This window comes from Carassius auratus, chromosome 14 (genome assembly GCF_003368295.1).
Source record: "Carassius auratus strain Wakin chromosome 14, ASM336829v1, whole genome shotgun sequence".
Taxonomy (NCBI): Eukaryota; Metazoa; Chordata; class Actinopteri; order Cypriniformes; family Cyprinidae; genus Carassius; species Carassius auratus.
In genome coordinates, this window is record NC_039256.1 from 9,966,013 (window position 1) to 9,984,972 (window position 18,960).

At 39.3% G+C, this 18,960-nt stretch overlaps 1 protein-coding gene across 1 annotated transcript; it reads right to left on the minus strand.

The window, feature by feature from the left end:
* Positions 1 to 1,635: 1,635 nt before the first annotated feature.
* LOC113113571 (FH2 domain-containing protein 1) lies at positions 1,636 to 12,586 on the minus strand. The gene is made up of 12 exons (XM_026279831.1): positions 12,332 to 12,586; positions 9,762 to 10,220; positions 8,988 to 9,049; positions 7,546 to 7,648; positions 5,731 to 5,816; positions 5,551 to 5,651; positions 5,310 to 5,380; positions 5,123 to 5,230; positions 4,913 to 4,983; positions 4,396 to 4,513; positions 4,149 to 4,313; positions 1,636 to 3,863 (listed from the first exon to the last, which is right to left on the minus strand). The coding sequence occupies exons 2-12, from the start codon at positions 10,092 to 10,094 to the stop codon at positions 2,433 to 2,435; spliced, it is 2,649 nt and encodes an 882-aa protein (XP_026135616.1). The 5' UTR covers positions 10,095 to 10,220; positions 12,332 to 12,586; the 3' UTR covers positions 1,636 to 2,432.
* Positions 12,587 to 18,960: the final 6,374 nt, after the last annotated feature.

Below are 18,960 nucleotides of genomic sequence, written 5' to 3' on the forward strand. Positions count from 1 at the left end.
AATCTGGTTCACTGGTTTACAGAAGCATGTAACTTAACCATTTTTTTTTTCAGTTTTGAGTTAATGACGAAAATGTGCGTCTAAAAAATCTCAGAAATCTCGTTTTGTCACAGTAATGTTACTTCAGTCATCATGAAATGGCATTTTAAGAGCAGAACGCTGAGAAATATTTGACTGGAAAAATTAAGCAAGTACTTGTTTGCATAATGCAAGTAGTCTACATCTTATTTATCATGGACAAATTGTATTTGAGTTTAGAGAGGTCTAACACCTCCAACAGGCCTATTATATTCTTGTTGTGACATTTCAAGAAGTTTCATTGCATTTCCCACAGAATAATGATGTCATTGACAGAGATTGATCAAACCAGGAATGCACTGAATGACGTGTGCACATGGATACAGACAGACAGCAGCAGTTTATTGCCTTTCCCAAGAGTTCTGGCGTCATTATGTCCTATAAAAGGGTCGTTCCCACTGAGACCCCAAGTCTAGCATCTTTTCCTATCCCGTCTCCCACTGTTCAGCTGGAGATTCTTGGCCATGCCTGAAGCATTACCATAGCAACGTTTACAAGTTGGGAGTGACTTATGTCAAGAGAAGGCGATGAGAGATTGTAGTGTAACCGAGGGCCACAAAACAATGAGCTGTTAATGAAGAAGTTTCAGGACCTTCTGGTTCCTTTGCCCACACTGACCTTATCATTTTGGCAGAAGTCATTGATCGAGTGAAAACAATAAATGCTATCCAAAAGAACCTAAATACCAGCAGTGCTGGGTAGATTACTTACAAAATAATAATCATTCCCCAATTCCAAATTACATGAAAAATTACTTTTGACCTACCTCATTTTTCACATTTATTTAAATAGGATAATCATATACCATATTGATATAACTTATTAGTTATTTTTTCAAATAAGTAAGGCACTTTTGTTTTTTTGCAATGAAAAATAAATAAGCAAGCCATGCTTGGGTATCAAAAAGTAACAAAAAAGGAATGTAATGCATTACTTTCCATAAGACATTTTTAAATAAAGTAATACACTATCAAATGCATTCTTTTAAAATTAACTTTTCCCAACACGGATTACCACCATTAAACTTGACCAACTTAGAATTTGATTGTATGTTAATTCTTCCTAAATGCATTCTCCTGCCGCATGATCTCATCTCTTATCATATTTAGACGCTTAGTTGTTTAAATGTTCTGGAAGAAATCTTTTCAACCTGTGTTCATCTCACAATAGAGATTTATGATACTTTAGACAAATTGGTTTCAAATGTTCACTCACATAAGATGAAGGCTGAGCTGTCTGTTGTACTGAAGAGATGTACTCAACACCTAACGATGAAAATCTGTCCAGACAAGGGCATATTTTTAGATTGGATGACACCGTTAAGGATGCCTAATGATGTAGCTTTTTTTTAGATCACATGACCAGCTGTACAACTCACTTTTCTATCACTGGACAATTTCAGTCACTGATGTTAAAGGGATACTCCACCCCAAAATGAAGATTGTCATTAATCACTCGTAAAAGCTTCGTTCCTCTTCAGAGCACAACCTTTGTTAGTTATGTTAACCAGCATTCATTTTAATGTTAAAGAACATTTACTTGCAGAAAGCATAACATTAAATTCATTTTTATTTCAAATACTCATTTACAAATACAGATATTACAAATGGCAGCTGTGTTTTTGATTCTGTTAATTTAACATTCCATATAAACAAACAAACAAACAAGTACAGCAGATTACCACAAAGACAGTTTCTGCCAGCATGAAATCTCTCTTTCATTTGTAAAGTGCATCAGATTTGAAGGAACCCAACATGTACAACTGGACACACACCCCACACACAATTTGCTTTTGAATTATTACATGCATGATTTTAACTGAAGTTGTGTGTCATTATTTTGTACCTGCATCTCAATTAAACAGTCAATTTGACCTGAATCAAAGGGCAAGTTAAAATCAATATCCCACATGACATGAGCGTTCACTTGAGTCTGTTTGACTGTGACAGCTCCATTCGAACATCACAAACAAAACACATAAAGAAAGAAGGTTCTGGCAGGAATCCTTCTGATGAGCGCTGTAACCTGCACAGAGCACTCGAGTGTTCAGAGGTAGAGCTAAAGACAGTGCTCGACAAGACCGTTTCCAACAAAGTCCTGAACTGAAAGGCAAAGTTCGCTGTGACCTGAATAATCAGCGGAGAGCTCAGAAGGCAGCAGTCACTCTGCTCGGATGCATTACAGTGTGCATTCAACCCAATGAAAGGCTCCTCTATTTACTGGCATTCTGCAGTTTGAGTTGACCGCTCACACAAAAACATTGACAGGCACCAGTGAAAATCATATCAATTTCCTTACACATGTTACGACGTGCACAGAAAACATCAAGGCACTGCCACTCAAGAAAGCAGATATTATTTCCACATGGGCTGGGCAGCCGGTTTGGGAATATTAGGTCCTGGGATTCTGGTACCTGGGGTCTTGGTTGTCTTGGCTTTGGCTGCACTTATGATGGCCGTACGGATTGTCTTCACAGTTGTAGCAGCAGTGCGGGAGTTAATGCTCTGGGGAGACTGGGATTCACAGTTGGGCGCTAGGCGTTTGGAAACACGAAGTGGTGAACCCCTTAGAAACGTGTCCTGACACTTGTCCTTATCCTGGGTCAGCTTCTCAGTAGTGTTACCTTTTTGTTTCCCTGTATTGGATGGGGCGTTTATTCTCTGGCGTGCATTGCTGTTGCGTTTGAGTTCATTTAGCGATGTGCGAATGGACGAGGGACGTGTAGGGGAAGCCCGTGACAAACCGTCCGCAGGAGTCGGTTCTGCCTTTGTGCGCACTCTAGGGATCCCGCTGCTGTTGGAGGGCCCTCCTCGCTGTACCATCAGTCTTTTGGTTGGTCCTCGAGTCAGCTTCTTCACCATACGGGAATCAGCCTTGGCATGTGGTGAGCTTGTGCCGTCTCGCTCCTCGGCTTCCTGCTCTTTCTTCCATTTGGAGCAGTGATTGGTGGTCGGCCGGGTCACAGTTGGGGAAAGGCTCTCGTAGGAGCGTAGGGCCCTCACTAGGGTGTGACACTCCAGCGTTGGGTAAACATGCTCTCTTTCTGGGCCACATGGCTCCTGGGCTAGATCTTCAGGAGGAGAAGATGCACTTGACCATGTCTCTCCCTTTTGAGATTCCTCATTTACACACTCTTTATTCTTAGCATCCTTCAAGGTATCGGTTTCTATCTCCCTCGGCCTTTCAGAGGCGTCTTGAACCGGTTTCTCAACTTTCAAGACTTTGTCAGGGGATAGTCCTGTGACAGGCGAGACATTCACTGCCTCCTGCTGATGTGACGTTTTAGTTTTTCCCAAAGCAACAAAAGCGTTATCACTGGGGACTGTTCTCGTATTCAGCCTAGAATGGCTTTTCGTAGCATTCGGGGAAGCCGCTGCGTCTCGCTGCAGGTCACATGTTGAATCTGTGCTTAAACGCTGAGCTCGTTTGACTTTATTTATCCCTTTAGTCTCCTCAGCGTTGTCCTCATTCTTGCGCAGCAAATGTCTGAGCTCTGAGTCTCTGCTGAATCCTTCAGGATCGAGAGCATGTGGGTCGGAGTCCTCTGATCGCTGGTTGTGAGATTTCCCGTTTCTCTCGCCGGAGCGGAGGAAGTACTGCGAGAGTCTGCGCAGGCTGCGGCGGCTCCCCGTGTAACTCAAGCTCCTCTGCAGCGCGTGCTCCAGCTCAGAAGACTCCTGCTCTGCTTCCAGTCCGGTGCACAGAGCCAGAGACCGACGCTTCTCCACATTCGCACGCTCGCGCACCAAACGACGCTGCTCTTGTACTTCCCTCTCGGTGTTCTCCTGGTAGAAAGCACATAGAAACGAATCATTTTTGAAATTCTGAACTTTATTCCCATAAATCATTTTAAACTGACCATTTCAATTAACTGATGGGTCACAGATTTATGTCATCAGTTAAAATGTTCATAGTAGCCACCGGACATTTTCAATTTATTAAGAAAATTGCATGCACATAAGTTAATCTTTGTGTGTCAGATTTTGGCAGCCCTAGCTTCAGGCAAGTACAGGACATTTTAAACTTTATTTGGTTGTTGTAATTTAAAGTAACAACAGGACGCTGCTCACCTGCACGGCTCTTTGGAAGCGATGGCAGAAGCAGTGGAAGATATGACAGGCCTCCTCCAGTTTGAAGGATTTGTCATCTTCACAGAAGAAATCCACAAGGGCCTTACTGGTCTTCTGTAAGCTTTCCAGCTCGTCCCGAGACTCCTGCAGCCTCACTTCAGCAACCTGAATGAAGAAATGATGAAATTGTAAGTTGAATAGACACATGCACATTTGAGAATATGATGTTGATGGTATGGGAACGAACCTCTAGAAATGTTCTGGTCTGCTGCTCGATTTCAGCATCAGCCTGAGATCGAACTCGGAGTTCAGCGACTCTGCTTTGTAGTCGAGAAAGATCCTCCACCACCGACTCTTCTGACAACCTGACCAGAAGAACAAAACAAAAACTGAGATTCAAGTTTACTTTCTAAAATTAATCACTGAGGAACAGGTTACTCTAAGGGCAATATTTGTGAAATATATATATAGAAAAAAGCTAATTTCATAAACCGGAGTCATTTTAAACTCCAACATATAAGTTAAATTAAAAAAGAAAAAAGCCTGATGTAAAATACTAAAAAAAAAAAAAAAAAAAAAAAAAAAGTAGAAATGTGCATAATTAAAATGAAAATGTCACAAAAAAAGAACAACAACAACCTTAAACCATTATTGTCTATATTTCTCTTGATTTTGGGAAGTAATGTTTTTCGAGTCCACTGATATTCTATTGTATCGGGAGCTTGGGGATTTTGACACTGTTAAAAGCTTGTTGGTTTCCTGACCTTGAAGCTGGACCGACGTGACTCAAACGGCTGGGAAACATCAGCAAGTCTTTATCCTTCTTCACAGCCTCCTGAAAATGAAAAAAGAACACACTGAATTTGATCCAGAATTCTGTCCTACTGTTCCAGTCTATCACAGCGATGACCACAGCAGCTTCGGGGTTTATCTAAGAGGGTGTGGCTTAATACAGGTTTACCTGTGACACTTACCATGGCCACAAAATGGAGGAGGTTCATGCCTGGCTTGTTGGCTTTGGTGTCGGCCAATTTGAGTAAAGAGGAAATCCTGAATCCAGCAGCATTCCCAGCATAACCACCCTGAGAGCACAAGAGACCTCAGCCTGACTTCACACCAGGAGATACGTGTTGATGCACAAGCGTCAGAGACAACACTTACAGCGTTCATGTAGTTTCCCGCCTTGAGCACCAGTCTCAGGATGTAGTGAAGCTCCGGGCAGCTCAGCAGCTCTGCACACACACCACATGAGCACCAACCACATCAGGATCCACTTACACCATCACAACCAGAACAAGATCTCAGATACTCCGATATCACATGTGGCTAACACGTGAACTTCATTTAGGAAGTGATCTAAAGTTTTCAGGACCAAACAAATCAAGAGAGAGGAAGTTTTTACCTCGAGCCGCCTCCCGCAGACATCTGGCTGCCACACAGAGAGAGGTCACCGCGGGGTCAAACTCCTGCTGGAGGATCATGACGTCCAGACGCATGCGAAAGCTAGAGATGATGAGGAGCAGATTAATGAGCGAAGAGGGAAGGAAACTATGACGGGGAGCATTCAGTGCTGAACTCTTACCTGGGTAACTCCACCAGCGAGAGAATGAAGAGATCCGGCTCCGCCAGTAAACTACGGTCACCGCTGAACTTCTTCAACCTGGCCTCCTGGACGAGAAGAACGTAGATGCATACATGATGAATACTGTAGACTGGGGTTGCTCAGTATACTGGCACTATGATAGTGACACGATACTAAAGCATTAGATTCACTGATTATAACCAGGGTGGCAACTTTGGTTGCAGGATTGGAGGGAAATTTTAATGACATGGACTCAATCAAACACCACTATTTGAGGATGCAACAATTCTTTCTAAATGTACTCATGTTCTTCATCAAAATCTAATTACAGTTTTAATTCTATAAAGTTTGTATAAATTACTGCACTTATGTCTCTTTTGAGCTGCGTCTGTTTCATGCATGACTTTTAAAAATGTATTGTAATAATTAGCTTCTCTAATCTTTTTGTATTTTATCGGTTTGTTTTCTTTTTTATTTCTTATACAAGTAACAAAAGTAAAAAAGACCTCTAACACTAGCTTCCTCTATTCTTTTTCAGTTCTATCAGTTTTCTTTTTATTTATATAATTCATATATGTGATCCTGAAGCACAAATCCTGTCATAAAGGTAATATATGTTTTTTAAAACTGTGATTTATATACCATCTCAAAGCTGAATAAATATGTTTTTCCACTGATGTGTGGTTTGTTAGGGTCGGACAATATTTGGCTGAGATACAACTATTTATAAATCTGGAATCTGAGGGTGTCATAAAATCTAAACGCTGAGAAAATCATCTTTAAAGTTGTCCAAATGAATTCTTAGCAATGCATATTATGAATCAAAAACTAAGTTTTTAAATATTTATGGTAGGAAATTTACTAAATATCTTCATGGAACATTATTTTCTCAATATCCTAATGATTTTTGACAAAAGAAAAAAAAAGAATTTTTTTTACCCATACAATGTTTTTTTTTTTTTTTTTGGCTATTGCTACAAATATACCTCAGAAACTGGTTTCGTGCTCCAGGGTCACATATAATGCATATTGCTCTTTTGTTGTTTTGATTGCTTCCACTTTGGATAAAAGCGTCTGCTAAATGATTAAATATAAGTGTAATATTTTTCCTTTGGAAGAACTCATTATTACGTTTCTGTTTGCCACATTCCTGATTTCTTCAGTTTGTCTCAGTGGTTTAACTTGTGTTAAACAAACATTTACGCATGAGAAGAAATTCGCTGGAAGCAAAAGTAGTTGAATGTGAGAGAATGTTTCATTTTTTTGATGAGTATATATGCATTTCTGTAAATGGGGTTTATGTATTGAATATTTGAATCATGAATCAACACTGTTGTGTGGTACCATGACACTTTATCTCTATACATGTCTAAGGTGTCGTTTTTCCAACTGCAAGGGAAACAGCATAAGAAATGAACCTGAAAATATTTGAATGTCAAAGACGCAGGAGTCGCGGAGCAGCACACACCTCAGTTACACAACAGTCACGCTCCAGTAGCAACATCAGTTCACTCTTTAACCGCTGCAGCAGATTTTCTCTTATTTTCACTCCTAGTATATTGTGGATTTTAATATGAACTCTCTCAATTTTCTTTTTAAAGGAACGATTTCTAAGGCAAATCGTCTCGGTCTCAGCCCAGCGAGATTCTTCCTTGTCAGAAGCATTATATAGCTAATAATCAGAAAGTGTAACAGGAGATAATGCGGAGTAAACAGATGATTTCAAACAAGCAGCATCATGTCTAATTGCTTTTAATATGCAGCAGACCGAAGCGTGGAAGGACAGGCGTGTCTGTTTGTGTGTGAATACAATACCTCTTCATTATCAGGCAGCAGCTTGCACAGTTCAGCCAGTTTCTCCGCTCCGTAACGCTCTCCGATCCCTCGCCGCACGTCCTCCACAATCTCCCGAGCAGCACTGAGGGAAGAGACAACACGGACAATCACAACACTTTCTCCATTCATATACAGAACAAATCTCTGGCTCAGCTGGATCAGGAATAAAAAAAAAGCTTTTTATTTCAACAGAAATTACTTTATCCCTCAGTTTAGTTTTAGAAATGAGAAACGCTGCTTTGGCAACTAGTGGTAAAACTTGGTTTTAGTTAATAATAATCCTTGTGCATATGTATGCAATTACAATGGAAGTCTATGAGGCAAGTGTCCTTTTGTGTGTAAACAGTCCCTTTTTGGTGTCTAGCGTGTGAAAACGAATAGTACGTACTACAGATGGACAGGGAAAGGTCAGTGACTGATCTTTAGCACAGTAGCACCACATTAACATAGTCTCTATGACAATACTTGTAAAAATGCTATGCTTTTTAACCCTTATCCAGTTCAAACGCTTGTCGTTAGACTTTCATTTTAAATGCATTGGTGCAAATATGATATGATGGCCTAATTCTTCATTTCAGAAAGTATTGAGGCTCTTGCAGTTTCCTGATTGAGTGCAAAATGGAAAAAGGTACATGGGTCTACGGAAACAAAGACCTGCTTTGGCCACGGCGGAGTATAATTCATACTAGCACACTTCAAAAGTGTGCGCTCACACACACAGGGAAATGTGTTTGCCTGCATAAGCACTTCTCTGTAATTCCTCCACATGTTCTGACAGATATCAGTCCCATTGAAAGGCTTTCCAAATTCAAATAGGCACTGCTGCACCCATAGATTTCCTCAGCAAGCAAGTGCTGGCATGAACAAAAACAAACCTTTTACATAAAACAAAAACATTTGCATTGAAAGAGATGAATAATGATTAAAGGCTTATGATTTCCTGTATGAGCTGCTTTCACGCTGTAATATTTCACTGGAAACACCTGAATTAAAATTGACATTTAATCTCAGTGCAACTGATGAGACGCCAGTGCAGAGATCAGGCTCTAGTTCTCATCGAGGATCATTTGGCCAAGCAGCAGCTGTGACCTTTGACCATGTTCAGAGCCCATCAAACCCAGCTGTTCTGACAGGACAGCATCTTCTGAGGGCAATCAGTGGCTCAAAAATAAACATAACCTGCCGCGACCGCTGTCTGAAGTGTCAAGACGCTGAAGTGTCTAGGAAACCTTCACTTCCTGTTCGTAACAAATGGGACAATATCACTGCCCCATTTCTAAAACATCAATACAGATGTCTATAGGGCAGGGTGGCCAATATAGTAAATATATTCATGTGTTTTCTGCAAATATTGTCTTTTCAAGTGACCTGGCTAACATACACTGTTCATCATAACTAATAAATATTAAACCAAAACTTACATTTTCAACTGCCGCAGAAATATGCCAACATTCATGCTGCGTTTTGAGTCGAGCAGCGTAACCTGCAAACACAAATCAAGGCAATCAGCACAAACTCAGTTTAAAGAAAACAATATAAGAGGTTTAAAAGTCTTCAATAGACATGCTGAGAATACTGAAAAAAAAGTTGATTATGATGCAATTAATACATTTATACAAAAAAAAGAAGAATGTTTTAGATTGCCTTCAACAATAAATTAAGACAATTACTGCAAATATATATATATATATATTTTTTTTTTTTATTAAACATGCAGATGAGGTCTTTTTCATTGCATCTAGTTTTTTCCAGCATCTTGAGCATGTGAAATAAATGCTTAACTTTCATAAAACTCTAATCTGTTCAATTTTTGAGCTGTTTAAAAACACAAAAACGTCATGACATTCTGAAAGTTATATGATGGTCATGACCTTAAACCAACAACGCAGATCTTCAATCAAAAGAAGAAAAAAAAAGTAGTTTTGTACATCCTTAGCCTCATCCATGTGTTTATTTATTCACTTTTTAATGCCTTGCAAGCATCAAGGCTATATTCGTGGCGATCTCTGAATAAATTATACAAGGTTCTAAAAGACTTTGTACACTAGACAAACATTCTAAAATACATGCAGGTGATACATTTTTAAATAAATCAGTTAGACACAGCTCTGAATTAAACCGTTCATCATCAAAAACAGTACAATCCAATATAATTAGTTTTCATTCATGTGGTAGATAGTGTAACGTGCTCTTACTTTGTCCGCACTCATCTCTTGTGGAGACCCGCAGAGGCGCGAGCCGCGCCGGAAACCGCTGGCCCGGTCGGGACGCTCACCCTCTTTCTGCCCAAAGAGCTCATCCAGAGAGCTCAGGTCAATGGAGAGCTCACAGTCCTCATCCGGAGAGCCGCTCCACACGCTCTTACGGCCCTCCACACGCTCTTTAGGGATCCGCTCCCAGTTGAGGTTGCGAAGCCGGTGTTTTCGGCCAGACTCGACTCGGGACAGAGCGCTGGATGAGACGGGCGGAGGAGGAGGAGGTGGAGGAGGAGGAGGGAGAGAGGGTGGAGGGATGGGGACGGTGGCCATGAATTTCACTTCTTGTTCTTAGGTGTCACCGAAGTGTGATCCATGAAAAGTCAAAGATTTTGTTTCCAAACCAATGATGTAGGAAAGGTGAAAGGTCGTCACTCTTCTCACGGCTGTGATGTAGATCTGCAGCGGGAAACAAGAAACAACAACTCTTACACGGCAAACTGGTGAAACAGCATCCACATTCAAATCAATGATAAAAATATGAGAACAAAAACAGATAAACTAACCAACTTCTCTAAATAGCTTTTGACTTATATATAATTAGTTGTGGAAATACAATGAATAGCTGTCTAATATATATATATATATATATATATATATTCACAGTATATAAACACACACAAGTATTCAAAGGTTTGAATTAAAAAAAAATGCTGAAAACAACCAATGATTAATTACTTTGATCAACATAAAAACACTAAAAACAATATTACTGTTTCTAGAAGTAATGTTTTTTTTTACATCTGTGAATTAAAATAAATGTTCTCTATTTTATGTTCCAAAAAAAATAAAAATAAAATCTGTAATAAATCTGAATTTTCATCATTCCTCCAGTCTTCAGTGTCACATGATCCTTCAAAAATTATTTAAATATGCTGATTTGCTACTGGAGAAACATTTCTGATCTGCAGCTGAACAAATGTGACTGTAAAAGGCATTGGTTTCCATTCCAAATAATTCTATTTTAGATAATTGATGCTCTTTTGAACATTAGAATCAATGAATCTTGCAAAAAAAAAAAAAAAAAAAGCTTTCTTTAACATTGATTCCTATCAAAACATTTTTGTTTTGACTGGTGTTGTATACATATGTGTCATACATTTTAACCTAAAAATATCTAACCAGAAATAATTTGGGTTTAATACAAAAGCAAAATGTCCTGTTTAACAACAAGAGCCCAGCTGATCACAACTGCTAGCTTGGCCAGATTAGATCATGCAGTTCATCCTCATCTGTGTGTCTCAATCAACAAACACTGAGGCTGTTTACAGCAATGGGGCGACCCAAAGAGAGCCTGTGGGGTCAGGCACCTGGCAGCTCTTGTCCCCCAATTAACACGAGGGTGTCTGTAATGAGTCTGAGCTCGTGCTGCTGCCAGGGAAGAGCTTAACCTGAGGTTACACTTTCAGAAGGTCCGAGGTGTTGAGATGTTCCAGCACGTGAAGCACTCAAGCCCTGTGTGCTTCCTTCCTCCTCGGAGAAACTCCTGCCACATGTGCTGTGTGCTCGGAGCATCCTCCAGGACAGATAATGAACACCAATGAGTCCACAGCACAAAAGTGAAGCTGACACAGATTCTGGATTACTGGCAGAGCAAACACGAGTGGGTGCTGCCAAAATCACATTTATTATATTAGGCACAAAATTAGTTTGAAAATAGTGCACTTTATGGAGTGCACTTTTTTTTTTCACCTGTGAGTTCACATGTATTCTGGATTTCTTATATTTATAAAAAAAAAAAAAAAAAAAGAAGAAAGAAAAAAACGTATTTCAAGTATAGATTGATAATATAGTCTGCAGATGTTTATTAAAGAACCTGCAGAATTAAAACTATCAGTGCAGATCACCTTAAAAAAATCCCACCACTGGCCCATTTAAATCGGTCTATCAGAAACTTGATAATGTGAGAGAAACAGAAATAGAATAGAACTGACAGACAGAATAGAATGTTGCAGTTAAAACACGCCTTTATTTCGTGGCTACAGAAACTTGACTGAACAGACCGAACTCGTTACTTTTTAATTCTTTTCAACAGCACCCGAGCGCGCGCATCAACCTTAGTTGCACTAAACATTTGGGGAAAAACACAGACGATAAAAACTAATTAAAATAATTATTTTCTTTACAGACAGTTTAGTTTAATACACACCGATTAAAGCTTTTTGAGTAACTATAAACGTCTTGGAAAGTTGTCTCTGCAGTCGGCGTCTTCGACTTACGAACAATATTTACTTATTAAACACTGTTATTTTTTAATATCATATAAATTATGTTAAACCGCTTCAGTAGAAACGAGTGGAACGGAAACGCATATTTCCCAAACATAGGATGAATGTGCCTTAAAATAAATAACTGTGCGATTAAAGAAAGACAAAGACACTAGATCCAATGGGAAATACTGTTTGATAATGAGAGTAAAACTTTAAACTCGATGCTAAACTCAGTTCAGAGAGGTCAGTTTGGTGTGCGGTGCAGCAGGAGGAGAGAAGCACAAATAAAACACTACTTACGTTTCACTCCGTATCATTACGCATGTAATCCGATTTAGAACTAAATATAAAAGAGCTGTAAAAGAAATCCCCGTCCACTGTGAGAAACTTCCACGCGTGTCTATGAGCATAAAACACTGGCAAACACACACTGAACGCCGGGGCGGGCGTCCCATTAATACACTCAGCCCACCGAAAACTCCCAAACTTTTGGTGCGCTCGGACGCAATGCTGTCTCCCTCAGGCGCATGCGCAGCAGCTGATCACTGAGATGCGCTCATTGGGCATCCCCCCAGGGAATTTACCAATCCTACTATGGGAAAGACTTATCTTATGCATATTAATTATGTCTAACCGATTTAGCAGAAATGCACACTGATAAAGTAGTGGACACTCCTACAAAATCCTAAAATAATTTACTGCACTATTATTATTTTTATAGAATACTTTTGTAGTCCCTCAGCAATTTTTTTTTTATGTTCAAGGAGACTTGCTTCCTGTGTCTGAACAATTACAGACAAATCTGGAGAAACAGCACAGGTGTTTGTACTAAATGTGAGGAAATGCTGTTAGCATGATGTTAGCTCTAAACTACTGGATGATACAAGTTTGATGAAATGGTAGGAGTGGGTTAATAGGAGCCACTGGCTCACCCCTCCTGATTATAAAGTATTATTTTACCATAATTGGTCTTGTTTATGAAAATTGGCCATTGAAGTATTTATGCAATTGTATTTCCCTGCAACAGTTATTTGAGGGATGTCAGCCCAGCTCTGTAACATCAGTTGCATTTGTTTTTTATTCTTCAGTTTGAACTTTGTGATATTCTGATATTTTTAAATAATTAAAATACCTTTGAAGCCGAACCATATCTCTTAATAAAACTCTGTTGGGCCACAGGTGGAGAAAAACCCTGGATGGATCACCAGTCCCCAATATTGCAATACTTAGTCCTACCCCTAAAATAAGAGTTGCACAGGGGAACCCCACCAAAAACATATTTTACCCTTCAGAGCTTGATTATTAATGGATGACATTACCTGAAAATCGACTGGGCTAGTTTTGGGCTATTTCTATGTTGCAATTGGGTGGGTTTTGTTGTGAAATCCTGGCAACTCCGAGTCCACACAGATTATAAGGGGAATTTTATTGGTTAAAAAGTTCAGTTTTTACTTCAGCATAATCAATGGCACAGTTTAACTCTGTGAGGCTCAACTTGTCCCTCTCCCGACTCAGTCTGAGCCAAGAAACCACGTATTTTTGAAATCCATATGTTAAGTGATTATTCCCAAAGACGCACCACATCCTGAAATGTATGCGTATATATTGTCTCCCTTGCACACATGTACACATGTACACATGCTAATGGTACTTCCTGGTATTTGTCTCAATACACATTCTTCCATGCTTACAAATTATTCAATCAATGGACTAATTTCCCTATTATCACTAAATGTAATCCTCATCTTTTTGAAAAAACAGTGAACACAACAGGAGACCTGAGTGTGCACCAAGAAACAGAAGCCGCACTGATCTCAAGTCAGCTTCATCCTTGGTTAAAAATACCTTCATTTGAGACACAAAAGGCAAAATTGAGTGAGGATCAGCTCTCATACACTGAGAACATTCATATGGGCCGCCTGTGATCTTCTCGTCAGCTCCATTATCAGTGTAAGGCCAGGAGCTGCAGTCTTCCTGTGCGCTGGGGAAGGCTTTGATCAGATCTGGTGATGAGAAGCAAGTGAAGTGAGCTGAGGACTGCTCATGGGAAACAGCACAGTGAGCTTTGCAGTCAGCGCCTGAAAGGAAAAACAGAATCCCAACATCAGGGGGAACATGGAAACGAGAGGATATCAGGTGACCGAGTGAGTGTTGAGACCCATCACCTCTACATCTCCAGCTTTTCTCCCAGATGAACTCCAGCTTCAGCACGCTGACAGCCACAGCTCATCAGAACAGGCTTTTGTGAGGTTATGCCCCATGTCCCTCAGCACTGAGACAGATTAATATCTGTGTATCTGGAATCTCAGCTCTTTTTATTCAAAATGCTACCAAGATACCAGGATGATACACATGCAATGTTATTTTAGCTTTGCTCTGATGTACTGGGGTGGTTACATACGTAAATAAAAAGACAGATTATAAATCAACCACTGTAAATGAACTAGCATTACTAAGTAAGAAGTTTGACTATCAGTAAAGTCTGCTCCGCATTGGTGCATTTTTAGAGCCACTCGCTTTCAAATATGTGCAAAACTTGATTTTATTTAAGACAAACTTTGAAGGAAGATTGTAATGCTCATAAAGACTGCATATGTGATCAAAAATACAGTAAAAACAGCAATATTGCACAATATGATTGCACTTCAAAATAGCTGTTTTCTGTGTTAACTTTTCTTTTAAAAAGCAGATTTCTCAGCATCATTGCTCCAGTCTTAAGTGTCACAACTACTTTATGCTCAAGAAACACAAATTATATATTTTTCGCACAAACTGCATTACGTTTTTTTAATGCAGCTTTGATGACGAGAAAGTACAGAAGAACAGAATTTGACATAGAAATGTGTTGAAAAATTATAAATGTAAATTTTAATGTATCCTTTTAATCTTACTGACCTAAACCTTTGAAATGTGAAAAGAAAGCAGAGTATCCCCACAACTAAATAAGATTTGCCTGCAAGTGCCTCACACAAACACTTTAATAAACATAAAAGACTTGTTGATGAAAAAGTCAATGTTGTGCACTAACTGTGCAGCACTGATTCTTTGTGGAGGCTGGAGACTGCATCTAGTGTGTTTTCTTGGAAGTGTTTGAAGACGGGTGAAATGGCCAATAGTTGAATGCTTACACACCTGCATTTGATCACAGACAGAGGCTCTTGGACTTTTAATGGGAGCCAGGTGGCCCTATAGGAAGCCAGAGGCAGCATTCATGCAAAAACGAGACAAAGAACCAGCGAACTTGGGCTCACAATTAAACAGGTGACACGCACTGAGCTGGAAGAACATCTTTCATGAGAAAACAGTGAAACTTGAAGGCAAATTCACAAGTTAGAGCCCAGACCATCGGTAACAAACCATCCCCAAAGATTTAGAGAATTTGAAGTTAGTCTAGCAATTTGATTTATCTTCTTTTTTATACACTACTGTTTGAATAAGATGTTCTTGGCCTGAAGCCGGGAATTGGAAGCTGATAAAGAGAGAGTTCCCATTCTTCTCTCCATTGTGAAGGCATTGTGTCCTGCATTTCCCACAAAAGAAGTGAATCTTCAGAGCCATTGTGAGATCCTGATCAGTGTGTGTTCTGGTTGCTCTCAGATAGCAAAACTAAAAATAGGATTGCAGTCCAGCTGAAACAGAGACACATGAATTTTGAAAGGTGCCAATATTTTTGTCTTAGCACTGCTTGGGTGTGATGCAACAACCCAGAATGACTGAATTGATGAATCGATCTGATTATTCATGTGCAGAAACACATTATTGTGACTCCATGTTGGATTACGTAACGAAAGGGATAATCGCTGTTAAATTCTCCTTCTTCCCAGCTCAGTCAACACCATGATTTTAGATCACACCCATGTACACAATTAACTAGTCTTAATTTAACTGCACCTTTATCATAGTGCATTAAAACATGAACAACCAGATCCAGAGTTTTTTGGAGAATTGGAAAGTTTTGCAAGAGATCACAGCATTTCTTTGGGGAATGCAATAGTTTTGTGGGAAAAAACGATGAATCTTTGAGAGCAAATGGAAAAGTTTTGACTCATTTTGTCTTGACTATCTCTTTCAGGACTCCGTAGATATAGACAAACAAGAAATTAACTGAGACATTTCTCAAAACATCTTCTTAGAAGAAAGGAAATCTAATAGGTTAAAAATGGCAAGAGGGTGAATAAATTATGCCTAATTTTATTCATTAAATTTTTTTCATTTTTGGATGAACTGTTCCTTTAATAAATGTAAATGGCCCAGGGCAGTGAGACCTTTATCAATGTAAGCTGTTGGAAATGGTTGATTTTAATCGTCCACAAGGGAAGAATCACTAAGAGTCATTGTCACCCTTTATGTCTTTGAAAATGTAAACTATAAGGGTGGAAATGTTTAGCTGTGGACCGCTGGGCACTTTGAAGGGTCTGTGTGTAATTGGGGCTTCAGTGGTCACCGAGTGGTGCCTGACTCTCACCTGTTTTTTACCGAAAGTTTGAAGAACACTCCTTGTGTGGCAACAGTGATCACACAGTTAATATTCAAAGACCAGGACCTCGTAAAGCAAGTCTTTTAAATTCTCTGACAAAGCGTGGCCGGGGGGACATGATTAAACAGGCGATGTATACAGCAGGGACAGGAGAGGACCGTGGGGGGGGTGGTCATGTATAGACAGTCGTTTGCATAGAGATTGTCCCACGGACTCTCAACTCCGAATCAAGAAACACTCACTGAACAGAGCAATGTCAATCAGTGTTCCTGCTGGCTTGACAAGACTGGGCATATTTGGTGCTTTCACAGATTTGTAAGCTATTATTTTAAAATGTCCATTTATTTAAATTATTATTATCTTTATATATATTAGTGACACTTTACAGTACGGTTCCATTCGTTAACATTAGTTAACTCCATTAGTTAACAAGAACTAACAATGAAAATATTTGTAAAGCATTTATTCATCTTTGTTCATATTAATAGACATTTATTAATACATTATTAAAATGCAAAGATTGATCTGCTAATAATAATGACTGGACCTGAACATGAACTAACGATGAACAGTTTGCTAATTAATGTTAACAAAGATTCCTAAATACTGTAAATAATGTTTTGGTTAATGCACTGATTAACTGTTACCGTAAATAATTATTATTGCGTTATATATATTATATTATTGTTTCTTTTATTATTTTATAATAAATTATTATTTATTTTTCTGAGTATTTATTTATTTACACTGCATTATTAATTAGGTAATTAATTAGGTAAATGTTGCATTATTTTTATTATTTATTTAGTTTGATGTTTGTTTATTTTCAAATTAATTATATTTATTAATTTAAAGGTATTATTCACTCTCAGTTGTCTCATTACCTTAGTTAGGCAAATGTTACATAATCATAATAATTATTTTTATATTATTATGTTTATTTTAAAATGTATTTAATGTACATATATATATATCTCACTGTCATTGTATTTCAAAAGCATGCACATTATAGATTATTTTCAGTCCTCTAGGAATGTGTGTTCTGTGCCATCCCCCTAAAGAATAATCGGACAATCAAGATGACAAATAGCAGAAACAAAACAAGCTCCTAATTTTTGAGGTGGTAAACGAGCATACGTGATTCGTGCCACGTAAACCCTTATTACTCTCGCTGACACACTCTGTTTATTCAGGCTGCACACATTGGTTTGTGCACCCTCTGTTGTGTCCATATCAACCTCATTACACCCCTTCCCCAGTTCTACTATGCCAGCCGATGATGTCACCCTCATTGGCGAGATGCCTCGTTTAGCGGGGTATATTTAAGAAGGGGGGTTTGCTTGGCCCCTGGAGACGAGAGCCCGGAAGATTAACGCTCAGAAAGTGCATCCCTCCCGGCTCTACAACACTGGAAGGCCCTGTTCACCCCGTCTCAACTCGGGTAGGTCCTCAGTGTTCAAAACTGAATGGGAGACATGCTGGGTCTGGGAGGCAGGCATCGGAGGGACTGCTTTTGGGATTAACCCTCCATTATTTCCACGCCCCCAGGGTCTGGGTTCGCTGGGCTTTCCCGAGGCCTTGTATTCATCAGCACTAAACTGTGGCGTAACAATGCGGCCTACACCTTCTGCATGGACTGCTAAGATGTTGGTTAAACAAGACGCTGTCGCACCTTTGACAGACTGGTATCCGCTTTCCACTTGATCCTGAATTTCCAGAAACATCACCTTCATGCATATCAGATGACAACGAAACAATAAAGAGCCGCTGTACACCTGCATTCACTCTAGAAAGGAACAGTTCATCCCAAAATGACAATTGCATCTTCGTTTACTCAACCATTTTTTCTTCTGTTTGAGGAATAATGAAAGCATACAGTGACCAGGGTTGTCCGGTTCAAAAGAGTGATAAAAACACAAGGAGGTACTGACAACTTCTGCACTGCATCCCAAGTCTACTGAAGCCAAAAGAAAGCTACATTTGAAGGGTTAGTTTGCCCAGAAAATTCAAATTGCCATCATTTACTGATGCCTCCATGTCATTAAGATATGTTTAATACTCTCTCATCACTTCCATGCTTAACATATATTATCTGATGAGCTCTGTGTATTCATACTAATCCATGTTCATATGAATCAAAACCTAAACTGTACTTTAATTGTTAATGAAGAGCTTGGATGTCTTGCACACCTCCACAAATTCAAACTTGGCCCATTTGAAAGGTTCTGGTACCAAAAATGTATTATTATACTATGCTTCTGTTAAGCAATTCTTTGTATGAGTGTGTAAACTCATCTCACCAGCATAAAAAAGAGCTGCAGTGTGTTTGGCCGGAAAAGAGAAAATGTAAAAAGCACAAAGGGAGCCGTTGCCAGTGAAGGGTGGTCTGCACAGAGATGAGGAGAAACCCAATTTATCATTGCCAACTTGTTTTGTCAAGCTAAGCACACAG

Excerpts from the sequence above, each read along its gene's own strand:
- LOC113113571 (XM_026279831.1), bottom strand. The coding sequence starts at position 10,094 with ATGGCCACCGTCCCCATCCCTCCACCCTCTCTCCCTCCTCCTCCTCCA. Across the intron at positions 5,652-5,730 it reads TCGCTGGTGGAGTTACCCAG|CTTTCGCATGCGTCTGGACG; the intron begins GTAAGAGTTCAG and ends CATCATCTCTAG. Across the intron at positions 5,381-5,550 it reads TCTGCGGGAGGCGGCTCGAG|AGCTGCTGAGCTGCCCGGAG; the intron begins GTAAAAACTTCC and ends GTGTGTGTGCAG.